The 18,157-nt window shown below is 33.9% G+C and overlaps 1 protein-coding gene across 4 annotated transcripts in view; it reads left to right on the top strand.

Annotated features, from left to right (window-relative positions):
• The window catches only part of DIAPH2 (diaphanous-related formin 2), a 940,316-nt gene that overhangs the window by 203,232 nt on the left and 718,927 nt on the right, over nucleotides 1-18,157 (top strand). For all 4 annotated transcript variants that reach the window (XM_011937272.1, XM_011937270.1, XM_011937273.1 and 1 more), the window contains 2 exons: nucleotides 16,533-16,607; nucleotides 16,689-16,758. In XM_011937272.1, the coding sequence (XP_011792662.1) occupies nucleotides 16,533-16,607; nucleotides 16,689-16,758 (145 nt within the window). The remainder of the gene's footprint in view (nucleotides 1-16,532; nucleotides 16,608-16,688; nucleotides 16,759-18,157) is intronic.

The raw sequence follows: 18,157 nt of genomic DNA, 5'->3' as shown, positions 1-18,157 counted from the left end.
ATATTATTTTAAAAAATAATTAGGCACAGCAGATACTGACCTAAGTTTTTGAAGTATTGTTTTATTAGGAGAAAATGTTACAGGCATTAGGATAAATAGTGGTTCTTGTGTTGGATTTATTTTATTACTATGTAAGCTCCACCAAGGCAATACATTTTCTTATTTAAATGATGTGTTTTAAACTAGAAAGCCAATTTTATGTAATAATCATCTAAAATAATTAGAAACATGTAACTGGTCATATAAAGGTATATATAATCTAGCAGCAGAATCTAGGCACACTGATTGTATGGATTTCTGAGTAGAAGGCTAACTTCCCTCTTAAAACACTTATATGCATTTTCTATTTATTCAAAATTAGTCTTGGGAAGAAAATGCTTATAAATATGTCATTTGAAATATATTTATTTCGAGTTATATGAACTCATTTAACTAAAGGTCTTGGGCACATACTAGAGTTTTAATACTTCTCTCATTATTTGGAGAATATTGCAAAAACAGTTGCAGCTTAAAATAAAAGAAGCAGATATTCTACTTCCATAAGACAAGGGTAAAAATGCCAAGCTCCAATTAAATGAGGAAAGAAGGTGGAACTTTTCCAAAAACCTAGGACAATGGCAGGTAATGATTTGAGTATGACGTAGATCCAAGTTTCTTTATATGGAGTGGAGAGGGGTAGGGGGGTGTTCATCAGGTAAACAGCTCTGTCTCTCAATTAAAGTCTCTCAATAAAAAGTATTGGGAGACATAGCTGTTACCTTATAAATGACACTGCATCTCTTTTTTGTTGTTGTTTGTTTGTTTTTCAGGAGGGTCATTCTTCCTAATTCTGAACTCATTTTATTTTGTGGTTCTTTAAATGAGGGATATCGGACAATAACAGTAGAATGAGTCCTCGATAGTTTTCCATAAAGTACAGAGGATTTCTATGAATGTCCATTTCCTGCATTTAGCCAACAAGTGAAAAAATCAAGGTTATGATATTTCTACAATGACCCAGGAATAATGGTACTGGAATGCAGCTTTCTAGTAATCTAACCTGCTACCAAGGTGTACTTGAGAAATGTGCCTGAGGCTCTCCCCTTGGACTATCTATCATCTCAGCTGGACTTTTCATAGAAGTTGGATAGCTGACAACTCACAATTAAGATGCCAGCTAGCACCTGGAGTGCTAGTAGTCTGTATAGTTGATTGAAAGAAGATCCATGTGCACTAGATAACAGTATTTGCTCTATGACCCCAGCTGTTCGACTGGTGGTAGATAATGGACAACTAATTTAGGGAGATTTCCCACCTGGTCAGCAAAGCTGTAAGTGTATAGCCTCTCACACTAGGCAGTTTAAACCTGGAATCTTCTGTTAAGGTAGAATCCATGAAGGCAAAATATAGGAGATAACATAATGTTATAGTACTTCTAAAAACTAAAACATCTTCAAATGAGACAGTTTTAGTGGCCTCTCATATGAATATGAATTTCAAGCCTTCATACACCTGAAATCAACCCACTCCTGTTTATTAGGTCAGTTCTGCAGCACCCAGTGTTATTTAACATATGCAGATTTACTCTAATTCTATTTTGGAGGATGTTGCCTGAGTCCTGAGTACTGCCATAGTTTTTTTTTTTTTTCTTTTATGTGGTACCATACTTCCCTTGATACCAGCTTCCAGAAGAATTTCCTGGAGATCATATCTTAAATTGTTACATTCAACATTTATTCATCAAAAACTATTGAAGATTGGAGTGCTGTAGTTAAACAGATTTTTAAAAATTGAGTTATAAATTTCCATATGTGAATTAATATCTGTCAAAGAATATCTTGAAGTGGATCCAGCACTAAAACTATATTAAGTATTAATGAATTTTTCTTCGACATAGAGAATGCTTAAGAATTTTATAGTGCCTTTGAGGTTTGCATTATGAGCATTTATTAAAATGGCCTAATACTTTAAGTGTAAGTGGTGTGGGACATCAAGCTGGGGTGTCCTCTGACCTTGTCATGTACTTCGTATCTTCAAAAACTTTTCTGTGAGTTTATTTGCTCATCATTGCTTTCTCCTGGGAATAGAATGCAGGATGTGCTGTGGTGATGGGTTATTATGTGGGTTTAGCATTACTTTGGTTTCTGCTACTATTTTTGTATTGTTTACAAATTATAATGATTTACCTGTTGAAATCCTGTGTCTTAATTTGCTGATGACCATAGTTTGATTCAAGTATTTACCTTACTGCATTTCACAACTCTTTTCAATGTGCTTAGAAAGTTGGAATAATAAAAGTTAAGAATACATTGCTATAGAGGAGTTCATTTGAGGAGCAGGAAAAAATTACATATATAGATTAGTTTTTCTTTCTTTTTTTTTTTTTTTTTTTTTTTTTTTTTTTTTGAGATGGAGTCTGGCTCTGTTGCCCAGGCTGGAGTGTAGTGGCGTGATATTGGGTCACTGTAACCTCCACCTCCTGGGTTCAAGCCATTCTCCTGCCTCAGCCTTCCGAGTAGATGGGATTACTGGCGTGCGCCACCACACCTGGCTAATTTTTTGTATTTTTCGTAGACATAGGGTTTCCCCGTGTTGGCCAGGCCAGAGTTTTGAGTTGTTCTCAAACTCCCAACCTCAGGTGATCCACCTGCCTCGGCCTCCCAAAGTACTGGGACTACAGGCCTGAGCCACTATGCCTGGCCCAGATTGGTTTTTAAAATATGTGACTGGAAAGTTCTGAATCATATTGATATGAAGGATATTAGATACATGTGAATTATCAAATAGCACTGTGAAGATATAAGCATTGTGCTGGACACATACTGCAGAGGTCTATATAAGCATGATGTTGGGCTTATTAATCTGTGAACTCACAGCTGATTTGGGATCACATAACAATGTTCTACTATTTAAAAAAATAGTCCTTAGTATATTCTTTGTCTTAGAAAGCTCATCTATGCATTCAAGATCTTGGTTCTGATCCTTGTGTGTATGATTTGGCATCTTTGATACTCCTCATATGTCACATTTGCTCATTTTTTCATTTGTGATACCTAAATAACTTTTATATTTGCATTGCCAATACTCTAGTCTCAGGCCTCACTCCATTTGGAGACAAAACCTGATAGAGGAAGTGATTGGTCTGCTAAAACATAGTTACTGGGTTTATTGAAAGTTCAGTATAACCAAAGTGAATAAGGTAAAGTGCAAAGGGATAATGAAGTCAAGGAAGTTAGTAGGAAGCAACCCCAAAACGGCTGACCAATGTCTTTCATGTTGAGTATGGAAGCAAGTAAGGGTTACCAAGGACTATTGTTCCCAAATGAAAGGCGAGTGCCTTCATTTTTTTCAAACTGTTTCCTAATATTTATGCAGTATTTTGTGAGACTGAATATCAACTAATAGTTACTACATATTTTGAAGTGGGTATTTACAGGTATATCATCGACGTGTATACAGCCAATAGTCATAAATTGTAATATGATATGGCTCAATATTTTATCCATTGGTACATGAAAAACAGAAAGAAAGTATATATTTTTGGACATTTCTGATGTTTTTATTATTTAAAGTATCCCGTGCCTTGATGATGCAACCCAAAATTAATAATTAAAAAGATGAAAACCACCTCATTGGTATTGTTTTTACTTCTACATATAAGCATTGGTGATATTTTTAAATATATTTTAACTTTTATCCAGTATTTGTTCGTGAAAGGAAAATAACTAAAATCTTGTAACCTCTAACTAATGATTTTTGTGTTAGTTGTTGACAATATAGTTTAATGAGAGGTATATAAGAATTGAGAAGTGCTGGATTCTATTGTTTTCCTATTAGGAAGCTGTATGTTCTAAGACAAGTCACTAACCTTCTTTGGTTTCTTCATCTACAAAACAGAGTAACTTATTTTATTTCTCAACTAGAAAAGCTACCCTTATTGGTGTGCGTTCTTTCATGGAGGTTTGTTTGTAAATGAAGGAAAATCCATGTTGTTAATTAAAATTGTTTGTTTGTTTTGGCTTTTAACTAATAAGGCCAAAGTTATTTCAGCAATTAAGACATGCTTTCTTTAAAAAGCATTTATATGTTTGGAAAGACTTAGCAAGTATAAATGCATATCTTTTAGGTGTAGCTATATTTCTAGAGTTTTCTGAAAATAGGTACAAGCCAGATTGATGATAACAGAAGGCTGATATCTCTTCGGGACTTCATACTGCATTTATTCTACAGATGTTTTGTTTGTATGTCATGTATGAATTTGTTATTATTGTGTTGTTATTGCTTTAGATGGTTTATATCACTATGATATAAGAAAAATAATAGCGGATTTGGCTTATTTTGTCTTGGAAAAAAGCCTTAACAACTTGTGTAGTGGGGGATTATTAAGGATTTTGAATATTCGTTGTATTTATGTTGGTCAAAGGATACAAACAGAAGGTGTAAGTTCAAGAGATTTATTGTACATCATGGCAACTATAGTTAATAATAATATATTGAATACTTGAAAATTGCTAAGAGAAGAAATTTTAAAAAGATTATTTTTAAAATTTCAATAGTTTTGGGGGTACAGGTTGCTTTTGGTTACATGGATGAGTTCTATAGTGTTGAATTCTGAGATTTTAGTGCACACATCACCCAAGCAGTGTACATTGTACCCAGTATGTAGTCTTTTATCTCTCACCCACCTCTCAACCTCCCCCCACCTACTTTGAGTAATGATGGTATTTTGATGAAAATTGCAATGAATTTATAGATTGCATTTGGCAGCACGGTCATTTTCACAATATTGGTTCTACCCGTCCACGAGCATGGGATGTGTTTCCATGTGTTTGTGTCATCTATGATTTCTTTCAGCAGTGTTTTGTAGTTTTCCTTATAGAGATCTTTTACCTCCTTGGGTAAGTATATTCCTAAGCGTTTGTTTGTTTGTTTGTTTTTGTTTTGCAGCTGTTGTAAAGGGGGTCGAGTTCTTCATTTGACTCTTTGCTTGGTGCCACTGATTTGTGTACATTGATTTTGTAACCTGAGACTTTACTGAATTCATTTATCAGGAGCCTTTTGGATGAGTCTTTAGGGTTTTCTTGGTGTACAGTCATATCATCAGCAAACAGTGGCAGTTTGATTTCCTCTTTTCCAATTTGGATGCTCTTTATTTCTTTCTCTTGCCTGATTGCTCTGGCTGGGGCTTCCAGTACTATGCTAAATAGCAATGGTAAAGTGGGAATCTTTGTCTTGTTCCAGTTATCAGGGGGAATGCTTTCAACTTTTACCCATTCAGTATGATGTTGGCTTTGGGTTGGTCTTATATGGCTTTTATTACTTTGAGGGAAGTCCCTTCTGCGCCTAGTTTCTTGAGGATTTTTATCATAAAGGGATGGTGGATTTTATCAAATGCTCTTTCTGCATCTATTGAGATGATCATATGGTTTTTGTTTTTAATTCTGTTTATGTGATTTGTCACATCTATTGACTTGCTTATGCAAATCTATTCTTGCTAAACTATTCATCCCTGGGATGAAGCCCACTTGATCATGATATATTATGTTTTTGATATGCTGTTGCATTCAGTTAGCTAGTATTTTGTTGGGGATTTTTACATCAGTATTCACCAGGGATATTGGTCTGCAGGTTTCTTTTTTGTTATGTCCTTTCCTAGTTTTGGTATTAGGGTGATACTGGCTTCATAGAAATATTCAGAGAGGATTCCCTCTTTCTCTTTTGGAATAGTTTCAGTAGGATTGGTAAAAAGTGTTTCTTTGAATGTCTGGTAGAATTCAGTTGTGAGTCCATCTGGTCCTGGACTTTTTCTTGTTGACAATTTTTTTTTTTTTGTTACTGATTCTATTTCCTTGCTTGTTATTGATCTGTTCAGAGTCTGTGTTTCTTCCTGATTAAATCTAGGAGGGCTGTATGTTTCCAGGAATTTATCCATTTCCTCTAGATTTTCTAGTTTATGTGTGTAAAGGTCTTCATAGTAGTCTTGAATGATCTTTTGTATTTCTGTGGTATCAGTTATAATGTCTCCAGTTTCATTTCTAATTGAGGTTATTTGGATCTTTTCTCTTCTTTCCTTCATTAATCTCGCTAATGGTCTATCAATTTTATCTTTTCAAAGAACCAGCTTTTTGTTTCATTTATCTTTTGTATTTTTGTTGTTTGAATTTCATTTAGTTCTGCTCTGATCTTTGCTATTTCTTTTCTTCTAGCTTTGGGTTTTTCTTTTTTTTTTTTTTTTTTGAGACAAGTTCGCCCAGGCTGGAGTACAGTGGTTCAATTTCGGCTCAGTGCTACAACTTCCACCTCCCAGGTTCAAGCGATTCTTGTGCCTCAGCCTCCCAAGCAGCTGGAACTACAGGCATGCACTACTGTGCCCAACTAATTTTTGTATTTTTAGTAGAAACAGGGTTTCGCCATGTTGGCCAGGCTGGTCTCGAACTCCTGGCCTCAAGTGATCTGCCCGCCTTGGCCTCCGGAAGTTCTGGGATTACAGGTGTGAGCTACTGCGCCCGGCCTTTGTTTGTTCTTGTTTCTCTAGTTACTTGAGATGTGACATTAGGTTGTCAATTTGTGCTTTTTCAGACTTTTTGATATAGACATTTAGCACTGTAAACTTTCCTCTTAGCACTGCTTTTGCCGTATAACAGAGGTTTTGATAACATGTGTCACTAGTACCATTCTTTTCAAATAAGTTTTAAATTTCCATCTGGGTTTCATTGTTAACCCAAAAATCATTCAAGACCAGACAAATTTCCATGTATTTGCATAGTTTTGAGGGTTCCTTTTGCAGTTGATTTCCAGTTTTATTCCACTATGTTCTGAGAAGATGCTTGATCTGATTTTGAGTTTCTTAAATTTATTGAAACTTGTTTTGTGGCCTATCAGATGTTATATCTTGGAGAATATTCCATGTGCTGATGTGAAGAGTGTATATTATTATGCAGTTGTTTGGAAGAATGTTCTGTAGATTTCTGTTAAGTCCATTTGTTCTAGGATATAGTTTATGTCTATTGTTTCTTTGTTGACTTTCTGTCTTGATGGTCTGTCTAGTGCTGTCGGTGGAATATTGAAGTCTCCCACTCACTATGTTGCTGTCTATTTCATTTCTTAGGTCTAGTAGTAATTGTTTCATAAATCTGGGAGCTCCAGTGTTAGGTGCATATAAAAGCAGGATTGTAGTATCTTCTTGTTGGTCCTGAGAGAGGAGATTTTTAAGTGTTCTCATAACAAATAAAATCAAGTATGTGAGGTAATTCCTATGTTAATTACTTTGATTTACCCATTTCACAGTGTATGCATGTGTCAAAACATCATGTTGTACAGTATAAATGTATACAGTTTTTATTTGTCAATAAAAATAAATATAAATTCAAAAAACACGTATTTCACCATGGTTAAGATTGTATGTATGTGCACACTGAAGAACATATAATCTCCACAATATCTTTCTCAGTGTTAGGAGGAATGGATTTTAAAATATTATATAAAAACAAACAAGAAAAGACTAAAGCAATACCTATTACAGATAACATTCTGAGGAAAAAAGAACATTTGGACTTGCTAAAATGTTTTTGACATGTACAATGAGGACCCAAGAAAATGATTTTCTTTTTGGGTTTGGTTTCAATTATCTGGTGCTAAAAATATCTGTGAACATTAAATTTCTTTGATCTTTGTCTACGTAGCTATCACACTCTGTAATGAGTCTTTAATTATATGTTTTTGGCACTGCACCTGGTAGGTGAGAAGGACTGTTGCGTTTCTGTTGTTCACTCATCAAATAGCAATTACCCTTCAACTCTCCTTACCCCTGTTACTGTGAAAAAAAAATTCACTTAGTTTCTCTGCTGCCGACCAGAATCAGATAGTATAACATACAAATTGGTTTAGGAAAAAATAATATGTGCGGGTGGTATATGCTAATGCCTCTATGTTTCTTCGATACATTCAAATAACTTCTTACTTTATTCATGACGTAAACTTGGTGTCAGTTCTGTTTCATTTGCAGGGCTTATAGATTTGGAATGTGATTTTTTGGAATAAGTTTCTTTTAACAAAATTCCACTAAACTAAATGAAATTGGACGTCCTGTGGTGTGCGTGATAGAATTTTAACTGTATTACTTATCTTAGGAAAATAAACCAATACATTTTTCTTGTGGAAGTTAACATTTTATTATAAGTTTGACTGGTTATGTTACTAAAAAGGCATCTTTAATAAGTGTCCTAACATAATTATATCTACTATTTCAAACATCTGAAGAAGATATAAAATGTGAGTAGCTTTTACTTGAATATTTGGAATACTCTTTCCCTTTGCTTCCCCTGTTGATTGTAGATTGAAGAGTCTATTTTCATTGTCATTCAAATTTTTTGGTAATTTTTCCCCATCATTACTTTGGAGCAAGACCTTCTCTTACACTTTTCTAACAATAATGTTTAAAGGAAGGTGGGGAGGAAAACATTATTGATTGTTAGCCTGTTAGGCATTCAGATAGATTTGGGCATTAGCCATTTTTTAGACTATCTCCAAAGTAACTTAGACAGCTTACGAAATTGATTTTAATGAATAAGGAACTTTTATCCTATTAGAGAGTGTGTTTGCTTAAACTATTGCCCTCAAGAGATTTATATGTAACTAGAGCATTTAAAATTATTTTGTAAATATGTAAGAGGAATTTGCCGTTGTGTAATATAAACAGCTAGAAAGAATGCACATTTCCTACTTTGTAAGGAACTCCTAAAAATGGATGAGTGGCATGAAACAGAGTAGGATTTTTGCAGTAAGACTGATAGAATAAACGCAGCCAGAGAGAGAAAGATGGAATGTCTTCATTGGCATTTCTAAGGAAATTGTAATCTATCACAACATTGAAGTCAAAACCACTCAGAGGTAGAGCTGGTAAACTGATGCATTCAAGCTTTCTGTGAATCACATGAAATAAATGAGGAGTGACTGTCAGGCTTCAAAGGTTTATGCACAAATGTCTGAAAATGGCAGTGTTACATCAAATAGATATTTTATAATTGGTCAGAGGTATCTCATGGATACCTCTGATGATGAATAGTTTTCAAGTTACATCAAATAGATATTTTATAATTGGTCAGAGGTATCTCATGGATACCTCTGATGATGAATAGTTTTCAAGGACATTCAAATGCCCAGAGTTATTGTCTTTGCTTTCATGTAGAGAAACCTGAGTGAACATATATGTTTTTATGGATCTAAGACCAAGTCAGTTGTAGTGTATACAAATTCATGTATATATTATATCTGTTTATATATATTTTAGTGGGTATTTATATTGACAGTGGAACTATCTATGATGTTTATTTAGCTGAACAAATTTTCCTTTAAAGATGCGGAAAATACTAAGATTTTCTTGGTTACTGTTTATGCAGATTTGATCCAGGGACTGAATGCATGATACTGTTTATGTTGGGCTATGTACTGGTTTTAATCACATGGAACTCTTTCTTTCCATAAGTGTATATAACTAAGATTTGGTTTTAGTTGCATTAAAAAACATTACAGTAGCAATATTGGTGTTAAAGTGAGATGTTTTCCTGTAAAAAAAAAAAAAAAAACCCACCACTCAAGATAATATTTAAGTCTCCTCAACCCTTTGAATTAGTTGTTTCACATGTTATAATTTTACCAACTTTCTGAATTCCCCCAAGAAACTCTGAACTATCATTCATTTTATTTGATGTTCCAGTGATTCAGGTTGTAGTTTGAAATTACACATGGGAATAGAACACCATTAGAGGGAAATAAAATCCTTTGTACAGAACACATAACCCTCTATACTAGCCTTTAGCACTGCACAAACAGTGATAAAGGGATGACATGACTAATATTGGACTCCTTCACATGAGACCAATTGCCTTTACAGCTTATGGGATTCAGTATAGAAGTTTCTAATTTTAGCTTTAACCTTTTTGAACGATAGATGTTAATTTGGATAATCTAATCATTGATGGGCATGCAGTCACTATTTTCTATTATGTCTTCATTGTATATAGCATCCTGAACTCATCTGTTCATTACATCTTTGGTTTTACTTCATATTTAAGTGAAATGTAACTAAATAATTCAGAGTCTGAATCTCTAATTTATGGGAGGAAAGTTGAGGTTTTGGGAAACTGAAATGTTGTCCTTTATAAGAATCTGTGAGAATTCTTTAGAAGAATCTTATTCTCTCCTTCAATAGGTACATTTATAGAAAATTTTTCTCGTTTTGCTTTGCCCTGAAGAGCTAGAGAGGGGAGAATACTGCTTTCTCTTAGTTAGGGTTAATTGAATCTTCTGATACCTTCATTAAATGTAAGATTTTCTTTCCTTTGATCATGCTGATCAGTGCAAGTGGGTCCTTTAAAAATAGTGGCCTTAGAAGTTCTAAAGGCTTGAGATAGGTTTCTGTTTTAAAACTTCAATATATTTTTGATATAATTCTGTCAAGATTATACATGAACTAAAAATTCTCTCTCCCTCACCATTGTAATTTCCATATCTATTCTGATGTGAATTGGCCATACTAAATACAATTAGAATTAAGTATACACAAAATTGAATAGTGACTAGTTAAAACACATGAGGTAATATGAGTACCAAATATTTAAATTTTAAAGTCTTTAAAAAATTTTTTTTAGAGACGAGGTCCCACTATGTTGCCCCATCTGGCCTCAAACTCTTGGGCTCAAATGATCCCGCTGTTTCAGCCTCCTGAATAGCTGAGATGATAGGCATGACATTATTCCGCAGTCTTATTTTTAAACAAGTCAACAGAATAAGTTTAGTATAATTTTAGTCATCTGCATGTTTTATAAAAATTAATATAATTTTCATTAAGTGATTAAAAGTTGTGTTAATACTGTGGAAAAGGATTCTTTAATTTATGCCTAAAATTCATACTGCATTTTAGACTAGAGATTCAAACAACATTCAGATTTTTGGTTTTTAACATTTTCCAAAAATTTCTTGATGGCTTTATTGTGATGTTTTATATACATTATTTCATTTAATAGTCACAAAGACTTCATGGGGTATAGGTTGTATTCTCATCCCTATTTTGAAAATAAAAAAACAAGCTTAGAAAATTTACGTATGTTATCAAAAGTAGCACAGCTAGAATTTGTAGAGATGAAATTAGAACCTAGATCTGTTTTCCTCTAAAGCTTATGCATTTAGCCATGCAGCTATATGGCCCCACAGAATAATCCATTGATGGATGATGGAATATTTTCTTGATTTTTGGGTGAGCTTGGAAAAAAGTCTTTAATTTTTAGCTTCTTGAGCAGCGTAACAGAGGTTAGCCTCCCTGATAGATACAGCCAAACTTTTTTTACGAAGGGTTGGAAAATGCTCTCTCACTGTGATTCAGACCTCTTGTTCTCAGTATAAGCTTCCTGGCTTCCTTTTCAGTCTCCAGATATAATTTTGGCTGCTGGCTCACTCAAACATTAATCTTCCTGACTGGTCTATTGCTTTTGTTTGGGTGGTTCATTTGTTCCACTTGGTCTCCTGACATGTGACCACAAATGTCAACTTGGATGTGTAGCATGTTAAGACAGTTCTTTAACTTAGGTAACTTATAACACAAAATCACCAATATGTTAATACCTTAAAAAGTGCGATCTTGGACTTATATAGCCCATCAAAAAAGAAATAGTGTAAGCTACATTTTGGACCTATTCTTTCTGATAAACTACCTTACCTAAATCTCAACTGAAAATTTTAGTTGAAATCTCCAGTTATCTTTCCTTAACAGTATTTTTTAGATTTCTTATGATACTCAGGACTTTAAAAAACAATAAAAATGTGTATTGAAAAGTACTTATCCTATCTAAATAAATGAACTAAGCTGTTAAATAATGAAACATATGTTTGTCTGTCTAGGCATAGATATGTAGGTATAAACTCTTCTGTAACACCACTAATTCTTCTTAAGCAAGGTATTGGAGCTATTAGCTAGATGTTATAGAAAATTGTGTACTGATCCTGTTTTAGTAATTTCTAGGGACGTGGTTGAAATAAGCATGTGCTTAGGAGTCAGATATGGATTTGAGGCCTAGAACTGCTACTTACTTGTTGAGTGATGTTTGGGAAGTTACTTAACTACTTCGCATCTCAGTTTCTTTACCTAGAAACAATTTTCAGAATGGCTAAACTTAAAAAGACTGACAAGGATTTGAGGCAATGAGAACTGTGATATTTTGCTGAAGGAGTGCCAAATAGCCACTTTGGAAAGGAGTTTTTAAACAGTTAAACGTATACTTACCATAAGACCCAGCTATTCCACTCCTAGGTATTTTTTAACAGAAATGAATGCATGCTTACACAGATACTTACATGTCAATGTTTATATCAGCTCTATTCATAATCATCAAAACCTGGAGACAACTGAAACGCTCATCAACTAATTAATAGATAAACAAATTGTAGTATATTCATACAGTAACAAGGAATGGAATACTAATACATGCAACAAAATGGTTGAATATCATAATATTTATGCTAAGTAAAAGAAGCCAAACACAAAATTTGAAAATGGTACAATTCCGTTTGTAATGATGTTCTGGCAAGCACAAAACTGTAGGGACCCAAATCAGATAAGTAGTTGCCAGGATTCTGGGAGTAGGGAAAAGGGATTGACTGCAAAGGAGAATGAGGGAATATTTTAGGGTGATGGAAACGTTTTATATCTTATTTGTATTGGTGGTTACGTGACTATACATTTGTTAAAATGGTAAATTTTACTATATGTAAATCATACCTCAGTAAAATGGAAAGAAAAAATATGTCAAAGTTATGTCATGTTTGGGTTGGTTATGAAAATTATAAAGAGTCATTTTCCTCCCCTGTTTTTCCTTCTCTTTGGGTCTTCATTATTCTCTGCCTCTTCTGTGTCCCTCATAAATGTGAGGTCCATGAGAAATATTAGTTTCTTATTTTGGGCTGAGATAGTACAGAAAATGTTATGTCTTTGTCTGTAATCTCTGAGTAAGATTTTAAATCAGGTCATCAACTGTATTCTTATCATTCTAGATGTTCCAGTTAGTACTAAATAACTCAGAGTTGGAATTTGCATACTCCATGAAATATACCAAATATATCTGTTTCAACTGGATTCTTGATCTGTGTCCTGTGGCACTGGGAGGGCACAGTATGGTTGGGTGGGCATATAAAGCAGCCTTGAGTTCGGAGCCTGAGTCTTGCCTGAGAAAGGCTTCCCCTACTTCTCAGCAATCCATTGTTCCATGCCAGTGGTTCTCAAATTTGAGCAAGCATCAGATTCGCCAGGAGAATTAGTGAAAACATACATTTCTGTCTTCCTCCCAGCTACTGATTCAGTAGGTCTGAGGTAAGGCACAAGCATTTTCATTTCTAACAAGTTCCCAGATGATGTCAATGCTGCCGATTTGGAGTGCACACTTTGAGAACCCTTCATTTATGCTTACTTCTAGTGTTTCAGTGTCAGAATTTCTGCCCACATGCTCACATACAGGAGCCAACATTTTGTTTTTAAACTGCCTCCTCATTTCATGACCGCTTTTGTATTGGCTGAAATCAGTATACTCTATTGCATATGAGAAAGAAAGAAAGAAAGAAAGAAAGAGAAAAAAAGAGAGAAAGAGAGAAAGAAAGAGAAAGAGAAGCAGTAAAACAGTAAGTGCTTGGCTGGAGTTTACAGTGTTTGATGCCTGAAAGGCAGAGAAATGGTGGTGCTGGCAAGAGAAAAAGGAAACAAAGTTATGTCTAGCCACATCCCTTTCCTTTTAACCTCTTGAGTATTGTCATCGTACATAATCATTTTATCCCCTTAGCAATGGGCTCATTTCGGGCTCCCATTCTCTCTAAAAGTTTTAAAGACTCTTACTAGGCCTCCTCTGCCCATTGGCCTAAAATATTCTCATTTAAGACTTTTCCCTGTCTAGTTTGCAATAATAGGCCCTGCCTCCTCACACTTAAGGTGTATGATTGTATCTTATTTTTTTTTTTTAAGAAAAATAGTAATTTTCCCTGAATAAAACCAAAGTACCATAAACTGCACCATTTGAAACAGGGGATGTGTGGGTGACTGATTTCAATTGAACAAATATGAATCATGTTCTTGTGAATCATGCTTCCCTAGACCAAGAAAGAAATAACCCTAATAATTTTAATAGCAGTAAGCATAAAGAGAATATGAGTAAAATTCAGAATTTTTAAAACAATTTGTGATAAACTTAAAGAAATCATGGATTATTTCATCTTCCCAAATGCCAAAGCGGATATTGAGGACTATGTAAAAATTTGTTCAGAATTCCTATTATGTAAAGGTTATTGTAGAGTACAGTGTGCTGTAATGATATCGTCTGATTTTTCTCTGTGATAAATTAAATAGAGTATATTATACTTAAAGCTGATGTCCCTTTATCCCTCTACCACCACCTCACTGATTATTGAGCCTTTAGAGAAAATAGCTCATTGCACTAGATGATTACATGCCTCAATTGAACAGTAGCTTGTTGCCAATTATCATTACAATGCCATATTGATTTCTTCTTGTTTCCATTATGGAAATTAAAGCAGAATTTGTTTAAAATGAGCTTCTATGTATATTGTGGATGGCGATTGGTTCTGAATATGAGCTATTTTAAAAGTGTATTTTCTTCAGTGATGTCTCTGATATCCCCTTAAAAATTTCAGTCTCTGCTTTGTTGGTAAGATTTACCTTAGGTAGCTATGAAATGGATAAAGACTGAAATGGAATGGTTTAAATGTATACAGCACAGATGTTATTATTTCACAGAAGTCTATATATTGATTTATGTTTTTGATGTTCTTGGGTAGTATGAGATTGCTTATTCTATTAACCATACAAGCCAGTAAATTTAATTAAATTTAAATTAGCAAATATTTATTTAGTGTTGACTCTATTTAATATAAATATTTAATGGCTATATATGAGCTACCTTGCTAAACACTATGAAAGATAGAAATATTAATGAAATGATATAACTCTCTTTAGAGAATTTACATGCCGAAGGGGTAGGTAAGACATATGGCAAGAATCATTATGATTATGTCAAGCAGTAAGAGATAAATATTACATGGATATTTTAAGGAAAAAGAACTCATTTGATTGGAGGAATTACGGGGGAAAACATTAATGACTTAAAACAGCCAATTTTAGTTTTAAATAGTTGGGAGAGATGGAGTTGAGGTTACCTTCTGGGAAGAAACAATAAATGAGCTAACATGCGGAAGGTGCCAGGTGGGCTCCAGCAATGGTAATTTGTCTCATTTTATTGGCACATGTGCTTTAAGGCCTGAGGCTGGAAAGGTAGATTGAGGCTACATCAGAATGTTGAGCCAAAGGATTTAAAATGTATTAGGTAGTCCAGGGGAAATTTTTGGACAGAAAACTTTGGATAAGGGCAATTTAATCTGTCATTTTATAAAATGATTCAAAGAAAAGAATGAAGTTGGGGAATCACCAGTTGGGAGTCTCCAGGCTTATTAAAGGAAAGATAACTAGGGCTAAACTATAGTGTTAGCACAGGCATTGGAAAGGAAGAAAGGGGCCATTTGGATGAGCCATTCTAGAAGTAGAAGTAGAATATTTGTGACTGGATGCCAGAAAGTCAAACCAAGCTCTACATTAGCAGTGTTTCAGCCTTCTGCCATACAGGAGACTTTATGTCCAGCCAATCTCCTAAACTTGCTTACTCAGCTCCTGCCACATGGGTCTCCTCACAGTTCCTGGAACATTCTAAACACACTAGCTAATGCTTCACGACCCAATTTGCCCTTAATCCTTCTACTTGGAAAGTCCTCATTTTCTTCAAGGTTCTGCTGAAATACCTAACCTTATCAAAGAATCTTTCCTGATCACACAATGAAAAATAGCAACCTGCCACTCCATTCATTCTATTTTCCAAGGTTTATTTTTCTTCATTGCATCAAAGCAATTTTTACATTTAATATATAGTTACTTATTTGTTCACTGTCTCCCTATCTCTAGACAGTAAAGTCCGTGAGGCTAGTTGCCTAATTTTGTTGCCTGTTACGTATCTCTCTCACCTAGAACATGCTTGGAACTTTGTAGACACTCAACAAATATTTGTTAAATGAATAAATAGAATAAATGCAAAGGTAAAAGAAATGGGGCATCAAATAATTATGCCAGTATTTCAAGTCTGAAGAGTTTAAAGGGTAGTGATGTTATTAATACAGTATCAAAGAGTGGAAGATAAGTTGACTTTGGGGTATGGAGACAGGGGAAGATGAATTCAGCTTGTAAATTCATGCTTAAGTATGTCATGCTGGTGAAACAACCAAGGCAGTGCTGTGTAATGGGCAGTCTAAAATGTGGAGAAGTCTAGGATTGAGGTAAAGATCACTGAGTCGTCCTCATAGAGTCAATACTTGAAATAGTGGGAATTGAAAAAATAAAGATAGGAAATATTGAGACAGAATAATGAGATTTGAAAACTGAAATTTTATTTTGGATATTTAATGTTTTAAAATTACTAGCTTACTTATACATGTAATTTTTGTTTATTTCTTAGCTGGGTTAACAACTTTGGCCATGAAGGTCTTGGACTCTTATTGGATGAGCTGGAAAAGCTTCTGGACAAAAAACAGTAAGAATAAACATTAAAAATAAAATCACCAAAGGGGAAATGTTTCAGCACAACATAATATACATTTTTTCTTTTATTTAGGCAAGAAAATATTGACAAGAAGAATCAGTATAAACTTATTCAATGCCTCAAAGCATTTATGAATAATAAGGTAAGTAGTATTTATTTCTGCCCCTGTCACAAAAGGTGAGAACTTGCCCAACACTATGAAAGTATGAAATGAACAAAAATTTTTTTTTTAAGTTCCAGGGTACATGTACATAGGTGAACATGTGCCATGGTGGTTTGATGCACAGATCGATCCATCACCTAAGTAATAAGCCCGGCATGCATTAACTCTTTTCCCTAATCCTATTCCCCACCCCGTACCTATTTTTTACTTTTGTTTCTGCTGTATTAATTAATTATAGGCTAGTTATTACAGGCTTATAAATAATAAGTATAAAGTTTTACAGTGAGGTTAAATATACATTTGAAACCATATATAAAAGATAAATTTGATGTTTAATTTTCCAAAATGTTAGGTATTGTTAGTTTTCTCGATTTTTGTTTTTTAATTTCTATGCTGATATTTCAGTTTAACCAAAGAAGTTCTCACAGCAACCAGAGGATTTCAGGGATGATATAGCTTCTATAGATCTAAGTCTGTTCAAAAATGGAGCCCTATTCCATTGTTTCTTCTGTTCAAATATATTGCTTTCACATAGGGAAGATAGATAAAATAGTACTTTCCATTGTCAATGCTGCTAATTTCCTCAGGAGGGTGAACTAGTCAATGAAACAAAAACAAAAAAAATGATTGGAAAAAGTGTATTTGACTCTTGTCTATAATTTAGAAATGCTGTGTCTGATTCTTATTCTGTTTATTCCTCCAATAATTTCTTTCATGTGAACAGAGGTCTTTTTGATTTTATAGTACTAAATGTTCAGAAAACATGGGGAAAAAAAAGAAATGAACAAAATAGTGAGTGCTTGTTCACTTTACAAAAGGGGCCTTATGATGCAAATCCTCATAATATTTAAGTAATACTTAAATGAAAGTTATACTTTGCTTCACAAAATATTTATTGTTGGGTTTTTGAAATCATGCAAATGAATTAGTGTTGTTCCCAATCTAGGTAATAATGCTTTTTCTTTAATGGTAGTAGGAAAATTTAAATGTGGTTTGTTAAATATGTTTCCATACAGAGAATTTCTGTTCTATTGAAAAGGAAAATTATAAGGATGGGTTGACTTGTTTGCTAAGAACATTGTAAGATTGAGATTTCTCTTTTTTTTATGTTTTATTAATGTCAGCAAGTTTACATACATATAAAACATCTCTGAAAAATTGCAGGGCTTTTTATGTATATGTATAATACTAGTTGCATTATAAGGGACCCTATGAATTGTAGACAATGTTTTTTTTTCCTAAAAATAGGCTTTACTCAGGTTATGAAGTTACAGTATTTTTTCTATAAACTATTTTTTTTACTGTCTTAGAAATGACCTCTTCATACCTATAGATAAAATACTATTGACTAATTCACTTAATTACCTAATTCCCTTTA

Source organism: Colobus angolensis, unplaced genomic scaffold, assembly GCF_000951035.1.
Source record: "Colobus angolensis palliatus isolate OR3802 unplaced genomic scaffold, Cang.pa_1.0 Scaffold161, whole genome shotgun sequence".
Lineage (NCBI taxonomy): Eukaryota > Metazoa > Chordata > Mammalia > Primates > Cercopithecidae > Colobus > Colobus angolensis.
The sequence above is the reverse complement of the archived record's forward strand: the minus strand, read 5'-3'. Positions and strand labels throughout refer to the sequence as shown.